The sequence below is a fragment of the Varroa jacobsoni genome, unplaced genomic scaffold (genome assembly GCF_002532875.2).
Source record: "Varroa jacobsoni isolate VJ856 unplaced genomic scaffold, vjacob_1.0 scaffold_629, whole genome shotgun sequence".
Lineage (NCBI taxonomy): Eukaryota > Metazoa > Arthropoda > Arachnida > Mesostigmata > Varroidae > Varroa > Varroa jacobsoni.
Window position 1 is genome coordinate 162,256 of NW_019213531.1, and position 16,975 is coordinate 179,230.

Genomic DNA, 16,975 nt, shown 5'->3' on the forward strand with positions numbered 1-16,975 from the left:
TATATTAGGTACATTTTTATTATTTATTGTAATTTTGTATAGGGGCATTTTTGCCTTAGTGCTTCGCATCGCATCGCTTGGGGAAAGGGCCTTCGTTCTAAACGGTTATAACACAACCGCTGTCGGTAAAAACTAGATTCTAAGGATATGAAAGTGTCGATTATCTCCTGTTATTTTTGCCGACTGCTCAATGCAGTACTGGTATAAACGTAGTGTTGCGTTGAAATCACTGACAAAAAATACGTTGATAACTGTGACTCAGAATATACCCTATAATTCTTGTGGAGTCAATATTTAAGTGGATATTGATATAAGTAAACGTTTATTAGGCAAATTATACTTTGTCTGCGTAAAATCAACTGGTTGTGGGTGTGGCTTTTTTAGCCGTGCCGGGTGGGACTAAAGGCCTTTCCTGTAAGGAGCCACTGTGTTGTTTGCACGCTGGGCTCGCACGCTTTCGCAAACTACTACTTTACTCATTTCCCTGGTCCGCCTTATAAAACTTATTATTGGTGATCTGATAATGAAAATGAGAATTTTTAAAAGTGTCAGAATCTTATTATGGGCTAGGTGTGGTGTCATAGAAATCTGTTCGATTTGCTTGTGTTGGTTAAGACTTTTTGGGGTTTCGAAAATGAGTACGCCTCACGTCTTATAACGACAATACGAGCAATAGGAATTTTAATTGACTTCAGTTTTAGTCGAATGAATTACGATAGTTTAACGGACGACTTTCTTCGGCAGTATGTCGACGTGACTGATTCTCAGTGTTTCTTGGTAATACTTCGTTACACTAATCGATGTAGTCGGTTTTGAAAAATTAACTCGATTCCATGTGGTAGATATTAAACACAAAGTTATCTCCAGGACGTTTACACTTTGCCTGTTTAACATTCTGGTGTACTGCAGCGCAGACGATTAATTAAGATCGCTGGCCGGTGTCATTCTTTTTTTGTATTATATTTACATACATTAACTTAGTTAAAATCCTCCATGGCTACTGACCTACTAATGAAGAACAATTTAGCAGCCACTCTGCCACAATGCTCACTTTTAGATATCGTCAGATTACTCTGACGCCTTTGATGCAACCCACGGGAAGTTCAGTAAGTCTGCTTTTTTTTCAAAGATTTATGAAAATACTTTCAAAACAGTTGTTTTCACTTCTGATTTGGTGCGAGTGTTAGCAGTTAATAGATAATAGCGCAGCCTACAAATACCTAAATGCATCTGATATAGCACAAAACCGATGAAACGTTAGATAAAGACCTGGTTACGTTGTACGTTATACGAGTATATTTCTTTCGTATTGCTAGAAATACTTGCAGATGCTTTACTCGCCCATATAGCAAGTTTTGTGTCAAGAACTTTTCACTTCTTTGAATAACCGTGCCGAATATGTACCGGTTGGTATTGTCGGGCGTATTAGCGAAGACGTTTCTATCGAATTTCACGTTTTGCGCCGTGGAAGCTATGTACGTAACAGCTCTTTATAATCTGCGCATCGCGTACCTTCCTTGCCCATTTCATATTAGCCATACCTAGGAAGTCCCGTAAGTTGCAAAAGAGGATGCCTCAGCTGTGTTAAACTCACTGGAGCATGATGTGGCGGAGCGGCTTGCCAGTGTCACATAAAAAAAGTAGTTTGTTTTGTCGAACGGCCTGCGTCTGCACCATCGGCAGCAGCAGCAGCGGCCGGCAAACAGAACAAACAGCAGCTATAACAACAAGCACACGAATAAGACAAACAAATAAACCTGAAAAATTACCCAACAAAGTGCACCCCACGGCGCATGCGGCTAGCATTGGTAGTAAGAAGGGATTGTTATTTGTTGTTGTATCTCGTTTAAGACGACGGACACTTTGTTTTTCCTTCGAATATAGAATGGGACGACGAATTCCAAGGTACGTGCAAGCGCCGGACACGAACGGAACTACAACTGTCGAGAGTCTATGAAAGAGGGAGAGAGAAAAGGCAATGGATCTATCAGTCGGTGGATGCCTGGATGGAAATGCTGGACTTTGTTGTTGGTGATGCTAAAATTGCTCTCCTCTGTCTGCTCTATCCTGCTGGAGCTTGCGAGCGACCGCTGTTATGATGAACGAGCACAATCGATCAAAACTAGTGACTGCTCACGATGTCTGATGATGAGTGATCGTATCTGATGCGTGCTGTGCCATGCTGTCGTGCGTGTCGCTCGTGGACCTGCTTGCCTAGCGTGCCTGCTGCCGCTTGAACTCCGAACCCTGTAGAACTTTTAAAGATAACACACGTGTATAATACTTTCTACCCTATGTAGCGTAATACACACCAGAACACACACGTGAAGGCGGTCCCGTTTATGCTCTGCAGCGAGGTCCCCTTTATACATCCTCCAGAGCGAGTTTCTAGATGATGCTGGAAGGACCGCTGACTGACTGAACGTCCTACTGGACTTGCTTATTTAAATGTGTGCATACTCACTGTTGGTGTTCGGCAGTGTCAAATGCGGCGGCAGCCACGTATGCTGCTTTTTACCTTTGGTCATTTTTGCTGGCTGCCATAAAAATATTCCTGTTCAGAGATCGCTCTTACATAAATGTTGTTACTATTAGAACTGATTGCGTTTGATCTTCGTGCATCGTTGTGCGTCATAAAGTCATTTCGTCGTTGTTGTCGTCGTCATCGTCATCATCTCTATCTCCGCTATTGCTTACTTGTAACCTAATGTATAAGATATAATTGTGTCTGCTTATTTTATTTATCACCTCTGTAACTTCTGTCAACATCAGTGCTGGCCGTTACATTGCAGCGAACTGCCTTTCCCTATAAACAGTTACTCCGCCCACCTTTCAATGATTTTTCTCAGGTATATCATAAACCTCACATATCATATTCGCTGAACTCGAACATGATAGAATTGTCGATGCTTCAACGTTGCTCACTGGTCCCTTTCTTGAAACTATCTCAATCATTTGGAAGAGCAAAAAAATATTTCCTTGATGTTAGTGCACTGAATGAGAGCCGTAGGGTGAAATCTGTGCGTTCAACTTTACTCGAAAAGCGTGTATGTTCATAATAATAGCAGCACCATTTAAAAACATTAAAGGTACATTTGTTTATCATTCGTAGCCTAAATGAGTAGTAGTAATTTATTTTTAATGTACTGTTCGTAATCGTGCGCATTTTGTACCGTACGATCCTGTTTACGTATTCTAATTTTGTTATGCAATGTGGTGTTTTACTCCAAATCATCATTCCATATCCCTGAACATGAAATGATTGGGCTTATTTGATCGTATTTTTTCGTTTCTGTATTCGTTGTCTGTTATTCCTTTTTACCTGTTATTCTTTTTTGTAGTAGCCTCGTAAACCATTAGAAGAAAACGCTTGATATTGATGAAATATTCACCGTAAAAAATGCCGCGGCTCCCCTGCTATATCACCAAACTCAGCGAAGCTTTTTTTGATTTTTTCAATGTTGGCGCATTAATCCGTTGAGTTTATTTTGTATGGATCTTTGAAATTAGGTTTTTTTCTAAGATCTGAACAAATATCATGTTTTCAAGGTCATTTTTGTAGTTTCAAGTACATTTATGAGCAGTTTATTTGAAAGATTGCGTGATCAAGTTATCATTTATCTTTTATATGGCGGAACCTCTGATATATGGCTATTTGCCTTTCTCTTATCTCTGTCTATGGCGATGTTTTTTCTATGGTGCGATGCGTGAGTCAGCTTATACGGCTCATCCATTCATTCGTGTAACGGCGACGCAATGAGCACGATTGTCACAGCGGTGTATGAACTTTTTTAGGCATCTGTGCACGACAATGATTTTTTCGTTTTTATAGTGAACGAGAAGGTTAATTTCGTAGCTAATTTCGTAATTAGTTTTCATATTGATACCTACGCTACTAGCCTATTTTTCTAAAAGCTATGTTTTTTACATAGTGTTTACCTAGGTGTAAAATTATGTAATTTTTATAGATATAGAATTTATTTTCTTGAGATTGCTTTATTCATGACATTAGTAACTCGTGGTTGTCTGTTGGTCTGTCCTTTATTAGATGTCATTTTGTGTGAGGCTTTATATGCTTGCCAGCTACTGTAGTGTGAACCTAGTAGACAAGAAAAGCTATTATAGTGACATCTTCTATCTATACCGAAAACACGAATCGTTATTATCAATCTTTGAGAATCTTCGCGGGCTCCGACCAATTGTCTGTTCTACGGGCTTCGTAACTTCGTACCACATAAAAGTAATTTTAAAAAATATGTCATCAATTTATATCATCAAACTCATTATGGCTGACAGTATATTTAAGATCTGATGCGCTTACAAAGAAAACATCTTTATTGGTTGGATTCACACTTTAAAGAGGCTAAGTTTTTTCGGTATCGACAAAGTCGTCACTTTTTTGGTATTGGCTTGAAAAAATGTACATATGTGATGCTGCGAAATCTACACGACATCCATTGATTCGGCGCATTAAATAACTAAGTTGAGAAATATATGTAGCTTTAGACGACCCTTCTGTGGTATTGCCTTTCAAGTACATATATTTTGAAGGTTAACGTGGTACCCTTAATAAGAAAATTCTGGTTAATTTTTAACCAAATGGTAAAACGTTGTCGTGGAGAGCTCGTTTCAACAAGATATATATATAGCGCAATGGCAATAATTGTCTCTATTATGGGAATTCACATCACTTATTTAATTAAACTTTTCTTCAGTCAGAACTCTTAAGTTATCGTTCCTTTGATTGATTCTGTATAGCTGACGTCGGATATCATATACTTCAGAAACTATTCTATTTATCTATATATGCCACAAACTAGTTACTTGTGAAACAGACCTTCATCATAGAATGTGAATTCCCCAAATATATTTTAAAACACTCCTCAGTGAGCTGTGATGTCTATGGCATGGATGCCAATTAGTGTGTAAGAAAAGCAAATATCATTTAACTAACAATTCTGCAACTAAATTTCGTTCGCGCATCCTGATATTCCTTCTCCTGTAACTCGCCCTGGAGTAGAAGATGGTAAGACAGAATTTTGTCTATTGAACATTAAAAAATCACTGACTAAGGTGTGCATTTGGTTTGCTTTGAACTTTCTAAAGCAGACGAAAGTTTCAGAATATAATTGTAATAACATTGACAGATGTATACACTGAATTGACAGCCGAACCAAGCATTGATTAGTGATTAAATAAACGTCGATTTAAATCAGTTTAGGAAATTTGTGTAAAACAATCGCTGTTAATGACGCTTTTCAGATTTAGGAACATAATAAATAACAGACGCACATGTATTTACAAGCGCAACTTTTTAAAATACATCACGTCAATTACATAATAGTCCCTAAGTGTTATCTATCAGAAATGCACAATCATTATTCTCTTGACGGTATAGATGAAAATATTTACATGTTTAAGCTGGCAGTAGCATGCTTGATGGAAAATGTGGCTGGTGACCGGGAAAGCTTTTGTTTTGTTGTTTTTGTTTTTGTTCTCCGTTTCAACTAATCGGCTTGTCATCGTGCAACGATTTCGACTACATACATCAACAAATTTCGATTACGCGTACTGGCCATCAATGCTTGTTGGATGGCTTCAAATCACGTTTGATTTGAATTTATCGTCTCCGATCGTCCCTTCTCAATCACTCGATTCAAATCAATAATATGTGAACGTCGCACCGTCCAAAAAATACGGTGATTCGTATCGGCAATTGCCAATATAATGTGTTCAATGCTGTGGCAACGTGCCTTTGAACATTTGAAAATGATGGATTGCGACGATGGATATTGTAATGGCTTCGACGGGCCGGTATGTGTCTGTGTACATCTTTGCGGCTCTTGTTCGGGGCATTTATTCAATGTGAAACCGCAGTTCTTACATATGGCGACGAGGAGAACGAGGAAGGTGGCGCTCCACCATCGCTAGAAGCGATGCATCAAAAGGCCCAGCAAATGGCTGCTCAGCACGCCCAACAGGGACATCATCCAGTAGGACATCATGCCGGAGCACCCCCAGGACATGGGAATGCTCGAGGTGTCGAGGAGTTGGACGAGCTGATTAAGAAGAAGGAGGAAGAGATCCGAAAAGGTAAGGGTATTATTATTTCTAAGTTCCTATTGGGTTGACTCCTGGACTTTTGTCCCGGAAATTGGTCATCGAGTTGATAAACCTTTCGATATTAGCCATTCTTGTTCTCGGTTCTTCTTGGCTTTGAAATGTGACGTCTATAGGTTTAATAGATGCAAAAGGATTCCCAAATATGCCATATTTTTTTGGATAGAGCTTCTTCTTTTTCCCGGTAAGAACAAACTTTTCAGTTCGTGTCACCGTGTAATTTCATTATGCTGGCAGTAGTGATTTCAATGGGGAATATATATTGAATATAGAACCATGGATTGATAGCAGTTGCCCATATAGTCAAAATCAAAGAACACTGAGTGGTTTTGTGGTATGTATCAAATTCCTTTTTCCACTTAGCCATCCGGCTTCTGAACGAAGAGGAAAGACAACAGATCTACCTCAGTCCTGAGTTCCGGACCTTTATGGATCGATCATCACGTATCATGGAGCGGGCCCTTACCGAAGACGTGGATATTTTTACAGACTACGCCGGAGCTGCCGAGGAGACTGAAGCGTACGTAATAATGCGTATTTACGTTTTTTCAAAACTTTGGCATCATCGACGCAGTCGGTACGGCGTGAAGCAAATTAACACGTAAATTCTCGAGACGCATAAGGCATTTGTAAAATTAAAAAAATATGAAACTATACTCAGTAAATTTCTAACTTCGATTTCACATTATCTTTTTTTTTAGAGAGGATAAATCGCGCATGAAGTTGTCGAAGTCACGAATGTTTTTTGTTGAGCAGTGGTGCCGCAACAAGTTAGTCACAAGCTTTGATTGGAGCTCACAGTTTCCCGAGTTATTTGCGGCTTCTTACACACCTATCGACGATCGGGAAGCCGAGGGACTTGTGATGATTTGGAATATGAAATACAAAAAAGACACTCCTGAGTACATCTTCAGGTGCAAAAATGAACACCAATAAAAATATATTTATATCTTGTATAAGTTAACATATGTAGCTATAATGTAACTACTTTAATGATTAATTGCCGGAGCATATTAATGTACAGCTTTTCTTTAATTTCAGGCTATTCATTACTCGACTAGAATGTTCGGTATTCGATTCGGATTCCATAACAATATTAGACATAATAACAATAATAATTATAGCATTATTCTTTTCACCGCTCATAGGAGCCAATCTGGTGTGATGTCGACATGTTTCGCAAAATTCCACCCGAATCTCGTCATCGGAGGCCTGTACTCAGGTCAGATCGTCGTATGGGATAATCGGTCACACAAGAAGACTCCGGTACAGCGAAGTCCACTATCGGCTCAAAGTCACACTCATCCCGTCTACTCGATACAGGTATGATCATTGAATACACTTTATCAGAAAGTTGTCAGTCAGATGTACAAGGAGCAACTTCGATAGCTATCTTCGAATATTCCCAACAACACCGATACCTCTAAAAAGATTGTTAACAGTTAATAGTTCAGTTAACAATTCGAAATTATATAGTCAAACATTTTGTGGTTGCATCGGATTGGCTATTCTGTGAGAAACAATAACCTAAAGACGTTCCGTTTACATTAATTACTACTGTTACGCACTGGTTCATACACTACCCACAAGAAATGTTTGTCTACGCCTGGTTTTAAACTTAGTTATACTTCCATAGGTTTAGTAAAAAAGCCCATTACCAGTATACCATCACGAAGAGCAGAAAAGATGATTTCAGATGAAAAACCGACTTCAAGGCGGCAACCGTATTCAATGGTAAAGAAAGATCTCTTTGAAAAAAGCGGGGCATCCTTGATATACTGTCGATTTTTGGCCTGTTTTGCAGGTGGTAGGAACACAGAACGCGCATAACCTTGTGTCAATCTCGACTGACGGCAAGTTCTGTTCGTGGTCATTGGATATGCTCTCACAGCCGCAGGACACTCTTGACCTTAACCACGCCAAACAGTCGAAGCCAGCGGCTGTTACTTGTATGTCTTTTCCTCATGGTGAATTCAATCACTATGTTATCGGATCAGAGGAGGGAACCGTGTATTCAGCTTGCAGGCAAGTCTAAATGTTTATGTGGAATGAGTGTGAGAACTGATAAGTTAATGTGGAAATAAGATCTATTGAGAGTTCTAGTACTAAATATAAAATATTTGTCTATTTTTGTCTGTTACCCTAGTAGATTTTAAAGTATGATTTTTTTGTTGGAAAAAGCTGCTTTCTTACACTTATCGAACTAAAATTCGTTTAAGATTTTTACTGGCTAATTGTGCAATGTAGAACTTCACAAGTTGCCTGTACTTAAAACATAGAGCCATTTGTTCGACTTGCTATATTATACAGACAATAGCGATCCACAGTAGCTTCTTGTACTCGACTTTCAGACATGGATCAAAGTTGGGCATTATCGACTCGTTTGATGGCCATCACGGGCCGGTGACGGGTATACAGCATAATAATACCGTTGGACCAGTGGATTTCTCATATTTATTCCTCACATCGTCGTTCGACTGGACCGTGAAACTGTGGAGTCTGAAGGAGTCGAAGCCGATCCATTCGTTTGAAAACAATTCTGACTACATTTACGACGTAGGATGGTCCCCGTACAATCCAGCTGTATTCGCTACCGTTGACGGGACAGGCCGACTTGATTTATGGAACTTGAACAGCGATGCCGAACTTCCTACTGTCAGTGAAGTTATTGAAGCACCGAGCCCGAAAGACGAACCGCCTGCTCTCAACAGGCTTATCTGGTCACAAACAGGACATCAAATCGTTGCTGGAGATGATGACGGGCGCTGTCACGTCTACGAGGTCGGAGATGTGAGTATGCATGATTAAATATGTGATCTAGCTTCAGGGTTTGATAACGTTAATTTAACGGAGTTTTGGCTACCCAATGTGGGTGGTCGAAGCTAAGTATCAAACACTGTATTAGAACTATCGTTGTTACCTACATTACTAAAAAGTAGAATCTTTCGTTGTCGATTTCAGCAACTGGCGATGCCGAAACATGATGAATGGAACAAACTCTTGAGAATGATCCAGGAACTGAAGAGCAACAACCAGGTCGACGAAGATTTGAGTGTCAAGAATCTTGCGTGAGAACTCTTATCCAGTAGTCACGCCACGCAGTAGGTTTTAACATTCGCATGTGTGCAGTCACGCTAGCTAGAAGCTGGTGACACGGATGGTTCGGCAACTTCATAAAAGAATCCTCTATTTTGAGACCGGTTATTACAGGACTTCAGAATAAATTCCAGTGCTCATTAGCATATAATTGATGAGCTGGTGTCCATCAACACATGATCTGTTTCGCTAACCCTGAAAGAGAGCATTTACAAGCCAGCTAATAAAATATCACCCAGTGCCGGTGGGCGATCGAACGGTTACAAGTATATATAGAAATATACTTACGGAATAAATCCTGAGCGTGCATAGTAAAAAAACTTCTTTTTACATAAAAATTAGATACGGTGTGCTGGAGAGAGCCATATCATACTTTTAGGATGATACTATTTGTGTATAACGATTTATGCAGGAAGTGGTACTCCCAAAAAGGCCCCGATCCACATTTTCTCCACAGCTGGTCGGCGCGCTGAGTGACTAAGTGTTAAATCATACAGAAGGTAATAGTTTTATTTTAATATTTTTGGAAGCTTCAAAGAGGAGGAAGGCAGAATACACATGGAAGTATTTTGCTAATCCTGTGGCAATAATGAAAATTAACGAACGTAAGGTAGAGTAACAATTTTAAAAAAATAAAATGTGCTTATGTTCCGATGAATTGTGTCGTGTCTATTGCGTGTTAATTAGCTGCTAATGTACGCCTTTCAACTTTCAATCGAGAAGCGATTTCGTAATTGGTAAGCAGCAGTTCATTTATTATTGTGTGCGGAAATCAATGTCCAGGTATCGTCCTTTAGTTTGTGAATGCAACACGTATTTTAGTGAAAAATGTTCTTATTGTTAATGGCAGAAAACTATCAAACCAAAACAACAGTCGACTGGGTGCAATAGCCGTACATAGTAAAGTTAGGTGACTTTACTATGTACTAGAGGGAAACTAACGTAATTCAGGGACCAAAAATTAATTCAGCTGCAGCTTTCACAAGATATGCTTTAATTACACAAGGTAGGAACCTTAATAGAAGATAGTCCTCGTTCGTAGAAAGATTCAAAGAAGGTTCAGAAAACTCAGTGCACAGATCATTTAATAAGGTGACTGTTTACGTAGTTCTGTTTGGTAGCTTCAAATACGATAACATTGCATTTCATTTTATTCTAATTGCTCCAAACTAATCAGTCATATTGTTTCTCTTATCTTAAATAACTCAAAATTCAAAATTATTATTTATAGGAAGTAAATACTCATATCACATTTTTCTATGAACCAGCGATAGAAATAAGCCGTGATAACTTGACATGAGCCGTCTATGAAAGCTCAATTATATCACAGAGTCTAGCTGATAAAAATCTTAAAATAGAGGGAAAAACTAAAGGACAACATGGATCACAGAAAGCTCTGGTTCTGTTATTAGCTAGTGAATAGTTAAACGACTAATTGGTCAATTTCGCAAACTGGCACAAAAATGTAATACCTTTAAAATTAGTTTTGTTTATTTATTAGTTCTGCATGGAATCGTATGTTATGGGGACATGCCTGAAACTTTACACGTCAAGCCTTAAACTCGTGAGCTGAATAAATTATTACCCCAGCAATCCATAAAGTTTATTTTTCCTATGAAATTTACATGTCTATTCTTAAAAGATTCACCGTGGTATCGAACACCCTAATCCGGTGGTACTACAAGTTGTTACTGTGAGGCATTGCCGGAAAACACTAAATTCTTCCCTCTCCTGTTCTAGAAAGGTCACATTTTGAGCTCCCAGACATAGGCTACTACACTCGATCTGGTTCTATGATCGAACAGCCGGCACTGAAGTGTTGTCCCACAGTCATCTGTTTATCGCACGGCTGACATCTTCACATGTTTGTATTGCTGTTGTGACTATATGTGCTGTGTTATTCAATTAGATCTGTGCTGCCTAAATACTTATATACTTGAAGGATAAAAGAAACAGTAATTTAAGGTACGTATGCAATCATGTTTCATCCATTGACTATTATTTTTGGAAATCAAATCAAATTAGATTTCTGTCATGATGAAGTCAATAATTAAGTAATTCTCAAACGATAAAGAGACACAGTGCTATTATTTCGATTAATAAAGGTGATTATATTTGCGTAAATTAAAGTAAACCGAATAAGCTAACAATGTGGCGAACTTTGAAGTAGACATAATAAACTATGCTTTTTGTAGAAAAAGTTGTTTGGTTTTTCAGGCATAATTGAGCTGTATTTTCTCACTACAACTTGCGCATCTGTGTGGTGATATGAATTATTAAAAAAATCATCTTCCATTAAACGTATGATATTGAAAATCGTAAACATCGTCAACATGGAGCAGTGAATAAGTTTGCAATATTAAACATTTTTCGTATTTGTAAGTACTATTATAGGAGTGCGATGACGGTATCATCTCATTGACGCGACAGATAGTTATCCAAACAATTCACTATGTTTCGTCTGGCATGTCTTCAACTTTCCCTTCGAGGAGACAAAACCGCATCGCTAGCGCATGCCCGCGCAATGATCGATACGGTAAGAAAGCGTTTTTTTATAATACCATTTTTAAATGACTATCATTAGTAGACTACAAAATAGTTGGTTCATTTTTATTTGATTGATCTGGTGTCTCGCGTTTTTATTGCGAATTTAGTATCTCATTGTTTTTTTATCTCATCGTAGGCAGTGAAAGGCGGCGCACAACTGGTATGCCTCTCCGAGTGTTTCGCTTTTCCCTATGGACCACAATATTTCAGGTTAGGTTTCTATACACAGCTATGCACGTTAACTAAACTGAGAAGCAAATTTTCTGCGAATGGTTCGCGAATGCACAAAAACATATCTACGAATGGCTCTATGAAGAAGTACAATCATAAACAATCTAATTATGCAGCAAGTATTTGGAATTTGGTACTTAGCTCATATATTATGAGCGAAATCGCCATATTTCAATGGATCATGTCGATTTTACGAAAACGTCGTCGGCAAAAATTAAGAAAGGGGAAAAGGAAAAGCAAGGCAAGCTTACAGTTGGCTGCAAACAAAGGGCTTCCAATTAGCGATAAAAATTGGATGGAGGCTATTTTCATGCAACAAGCATGCGCAGATAGCGTCCGTTAGAACAAGCTTATTACTTCATCATGACGATATTACAAAACTGATTAGTTTTAGTTGTATAAATGGTCTGTTTTTGTCGGGAGTTTACTATTATTAATCACGTACTGAACCGCATAACTCTGTATGCTTTTCGTTGCATTAATATTTTAATGTGCTTCAAATTCAGTAAAGATTTAGTTGCTATAGTATTCATGGTATACTAATATAATTTAAAAAAATGCTTGGTTTCTTAAACTTGCTATATATGGTGCGCCCATGACTTCCTATAAAACTAAAACAATGTAGTCATACTGAGAGGGAAATCAATTGAGGAAATTTTCAGACAAGTATAAAAGTTTATAAATGTTTTATAGGACAGTGCAACTGAGTCTATAAAACATAACATTTTTTGACAGAAATCGACCCATAATAACAGAGAAAAGACGTGTTATCCATTCAAACTATTTGGCATTTACGCATCCATCTCTTGTATTTAAAAGTTGCATCTTTGGTCTAAGAATCAGCTTTAGCGGCTGTAAGTAATAATGCAAAGGAACCACCTTGATTTACCAAAGAAGAATAGCGTGACTGTTTGTGATACAAAGAAGGGGTAGAAGCTACTTTTCTCTGGAGCGGAGATGTGAATATCTGACGCAGTCGTACATTTAAAGGGTACGGTTTTCACTTTGTGGCGTTGTCTATTGGAAAACCTCGTCAATAAAATCAGTTATAACAAGAAACTTTGCACCGTTTGTGAGCATTTTAAAAATTTTATGGGATCTTTAGAAATTCTTCGTCTTGTGCTGTGCTTATTGTAGAATACTCGACACATTTTATTAGTAATTATCGGTTTATTTTTCTCCCACATAAATTTGTCAGTTCACTTAATTGTAAGTCTCTTTTTTTAACTGTAAACCTATTTCCCTTCCGTCCCGCTAAAATTTTGTTTGATTCTTCACGACCTGTCAATTAACTTATTTTAGGCCAAACGCTGAAACGATTCCTGAAGGAGAAACGTGTAAAATGCTCAAGAATGCTGCTGTAGAAAATAAAGTCTTTGTCGTGGGTTAGTATTGTAATATGGAGCTGAATTTCATATATATCCTATTCCCACTACAATTATATTATTGTTGAGAGGCTTCTCTGTAATTTGACTCCGATCTATTACGGTGTATCCGTACTATAGCATACACTACACGTAATATCGTTCCGTAACAGCCTATAACGTTATGCATTTAAGTGTGATTGCTGACCACTGCAGTAGAACCTACACTCGTTGTCCATCCCTTGTTGTCTCCAGGAGGCAGTCTTTCAGAAAAAGACTCAAGTGATCGCTTATACAATACCTGCGTCGTCTTCGACCCAAAGGGAACACTAGTGGCGAAACATCGCAAGGTAATTCGTGGAAAGCTTTTTTGTTTTCGTGCATTTGGACTATCGCAGCTAAATATTGAATTATAGCTTTGTGCTGGAAAAGTATGTATACAGCAACGTCCTTTAATACGGGTTCATAGAAGTCCTTAAGGGCATATAGAAGTCGAAGTGATATTCAAAATAACAGATTATAGAGTTAATTCAGGTAGTCACTTTCAAGAAAACTCTGATTCTAAAAAATATCAAATTTCGAAACCTATATTTTTTCGGCTTACTAGGTACACCTTTTCGATATCGACATTCCTGGAAAAATCACGTTTAAAGAAAGCGAATCATTTACCGCCGGCGATACGCTCACAACTTTTGATACCCCTTTCTGCAAGTAAGTATTATCGATTTGCTACCTGTGCTGCGCAGTTCTTTATTGAGTTCTTTTACATACTTTCTTATTTAAAAAAAATTATAAAACACCATTGCCTTTACTCATAACTATATGGATTCGTGCAATGAATCGCTTTAATGTATGAACCTATCTCTCATTGTATTTACATAGCGATCTTAACTTTTTTGTGTTCTGTTCAATAATCATTTAATCAGGGTGGGTCTGGGAATCTGCTATGACATTCGTTTTGCACCTATGGCGCAACTCTATCGAGCCAGAGGCTGTCAATTGCTACTTTACCCTGGCGCCTTTAATATGATCACTGGGCCCCTAAACTGGGAACTGCTGTGTAGAGCACGCGCCGTCGATAACCAGGTAAATGATGGCTATTTTAGGCCTCTGTCAAGTAACTTGCTCGTAAGGTTATCAGTTTTTTCTAAAATGTGTGGGAAAGATCCCCTAAAATTGCTTCTGTGGATTACGCGATGTATAGTCGCTGGAAAAGGGCCTTTAAAGGTAGACTTCTCGTTTTGAAAGAAGTAGATTTTAGTAATGGGGGCAGGAGCAAGAAATATGGGTCAACAGCGATTGTTTTGCAAAATATCTACGCAGCTGAGATGAGCGCATAATACGGACTGGTCGTAACTCAGTGATAATAAATGGTGCTTAAAAGGCGCGTTGTTTTTTGTTGTTATTGACCTGTTGACAAAATTCGCCTATGTATATTTTAATTTCGTTGAACATATTTTATATTTTATTATATGTCGACTTAATTGGATCTTTGAACTGTATCAGCAGTCTAGATGACATCAGTACGCAGCTCACGTCATCATATATGAATGACACGTTGTGAATATATTTGTCAGGTTAGATTGATATTTTGATATCTTACCAATTTTTTAACATTGTGCTATGTAACGATTAGTTATTTGTATAACGTAATGTTCTGTCAATTTCAATTCTTTCAATGCAACTACGTGACAAACAACTATGATGCCTTTAATAATTTCGAAATGTATTTAGCGTGGGTTATTCCGAAAATACTGCCAAGCCATGGGCAAGGTAAAGAATATTATATTTGTCTAGTGTCTACATGTACTTTGCAGTATTAATTGTCAATCGTGGTAAAAAGTTTAACAGGTGATATGATATGGGATTTCTGGAATATAAAAATTTTGTGCGTAAATCACCAGTGATATACTGTTTCGCCAGTTGAAAAAACTGGCTATCGTTATCGCTTTACAACCTTTCGCTTTTGTTTCTCCTTTCTCTGTTTATCTAACTAATATATATATATATATATATATATATATAACATTTGATTGAATTATTACTACTGCGTGTCTTTGGCAAACTTCGGCCTTTTCATCTTTCTAGTGCATATTTGATTACGTTCAATATTAAATAATCTAGCTCTTCCTCGAGCGAATAGCCCCATTAAACGTTACTTCGAGAGGCAGTTTTGTTTCGTGAAAGCGGCAACTACTCAATATATTGTGCGTGAGAAGCCAGCCCACCAATACCGTGAAATGATCACAACATTTTGGTTATTTATCTCTGCGTATTTTTTTTTCATAAAACTAACTGTTGACTTTATAATGTTTTCCCCTGCCTGAACCGTAAACCTACTTATAGCCGTTTAACCGTTGTCTGTGTTCTTGTTGGCATGTCTTACTTCTGTGAGAATAATAATCATGTCCATTTTGCTAATGATCCTGTTATGCTGGGCGTGAATTACGTAGTTGTATGTAGCAGGTATTTCACCTGCACGCGACCCTTCAGCTTCTTATGTGGCATTCGGCCACACGATGGTGGTTGGTCCCCGAGGAACTGTTATCGCCCAAACGCAAGAAAAAGAAGATATTGTCTATGCTAATATCGAACTTGACGAGGTACCGCCACAATTACTGTAAAAATGAATATACATAAACGGCTAATCCTAATATAGTTTTTTTTTTTTTTTTTTTAATAAAAGGATCATATATTCTATAGCGAAAATGAATGCCAATGTTATTTTTACGAATCAATCGAAATGTGTGTGAACATATGTAAGATTACGAGAAATTGGTTGGTGCTTAAATAAACCTTTTTCATACCGCATTTTAAATTATTCATATAACTCAAAGATCCATTTGTTTGGTATGATATACGTGACTAATAAATTGTCAACGCAAAACGATATTCCAGGTAACGACAACTCGTGAAAACATTCCAATTGGTCAACAAGTTCGCACCGACCTCTATAAAATCGTAGACAAGAAGCCTGCCTTATAGTTCTACTTATAGTTCTTATACATCTAAAATTTTTAAATAACTGACGAATAGTCGTACACGATAGACATATATTATTCTGTGATCATCTTATAAACATGAAGTTATCAACCTGACCAAACGAATAATAATTCGCATGTTGTCACCATAAGCTGATACGCATCTTTTCGAGTAACTTTGACAGAATTAGTAAAGGCCATCGCCATCGTATTATTCTACTTTAATATAATTAAAAAAAATCACCTTTGTATAACAAAGGACGAGGTTGTATGAAGTACGAAGAACAACTTGATCCAACGCCATTTTGTTAATAAAGGCACTAACTTGAAATGTAATGTAAGTGAGTAAAAGATGCCCTAGTCATTGGTGTAATATATCGTTGAATGGTACATTTAAGACAAAATAAGGATGGTATTTCGGTAACTAACAACACTGGCAGATTTACTTTTCATATAGAAATAACCTCATATATACGAGGCTGGCGTGCGACAACAGTTATCGAAGCCCTACCAGTTTCATCTACAGATGGTCTGAAACTGATAGGACTGCTAAATACTTAGCCATTTCGACGGGTACGCCAGACCAATAGTAATTTTTATATTCTATACTTTTTTATATCTACAACTTCTTATGAT

At 37.8% G+C, this 16,975-nt stretch overlaps 2 protein-coding genes across 5 annotated transcripts in view; both read left to right on the top strand.

Moving 5' to 3' along the window:
- The window catches only part of LOC111262133 (dynein, cytoplasmic 1, intermediate chain 2a), a 15,362-nt gene extending 5,492 nt beyond the window's left edge, over positions 1 to 9,870 (top strand). The window contains exons 8-15 of one of the 3 annotated variants that reach the window (XM_022836149.2): positions 1,852 to 1,905; positions 5,878 to 6,093; positions 6,484 to 6,640; positions 6,822 to 7,034; positions 7,269 to 7,443; positions 7,925 to 8,145; positions 8,472 to 8,910; positions 9,082 to 9,870. In XM_022836149.2, coding sequence (XP_022691884.1) covers positions 1,852 to 1,905; positions 5,878 to 6,093; positions 6,484 to 6,640; positions 6,822 to 7,034; positions 7,269 to 7,443; positions 7,925 to 8,145; positions 8,472 to 8,910; positions 9,082 to 9,192 — 1,586 coding nt within the window. In that variant the 3' untranslated portion in view covers positions 9,193 to 9,870. The remainder of the gene's footprint in view (positions 1 to 1,851; positions 1,906 to 5,877; positions 6,094 to 6,483; positions 6,641 to 6,821; positions 7,035 to 7,268; positions 7,444 to 7,924; positions 8,146 to 8,471; positions 8,911 to 9,081) is intronic. The other 2 variants (XM_022836152.2, XM_022836154.2) reach the window with 2 other exon arrangements.
- A 1,140-nt stretch (positions 9,871 to 11,010) lies between these two features.
- On the top strand, positions 11,011 to 16,690 carry LOC111262127 (omega-amidase NIT2). Of its 2 annotated transcripts, none has more exons than XM_022836145.2 (9): positions 11,011 to 11,181; positions 11,600 to 11,752; positions 11,900 to 11,973; positions 13,297 to 13,379; positions 13,614 to 13,708; positions 13,966 to 14,069; positions 14,285 to 14,444; positions 15,812 to 15,961; positions 16,257 to 16,690. In XM_022836145.2, exons 2-9 carry the CDS (start codon positions 11,669 to 11,671, stop codon positions 16,341 to 16,343), a joined length of 837 nt encoding a protein of 278 aa, XP_022691880.1. In that variant the 5' UTR covers positions 11,011 to 11,181; positions 11,600 to 11,668; the 3' UTR covers positions 16,344 to 16,690. The 2 variants fall into 2 exon arrangements, with proteins under 2 accessions (XP_022691880.1, XP_022691879.1); XM_022836144.2 differs by having other exon boundaries at positions 11,012 to 11,181; positions 11,611 to 11,752.
- The last annotated feature ends 285 nt before the right edge of the window (positions 16,691 to 16,975 follow it).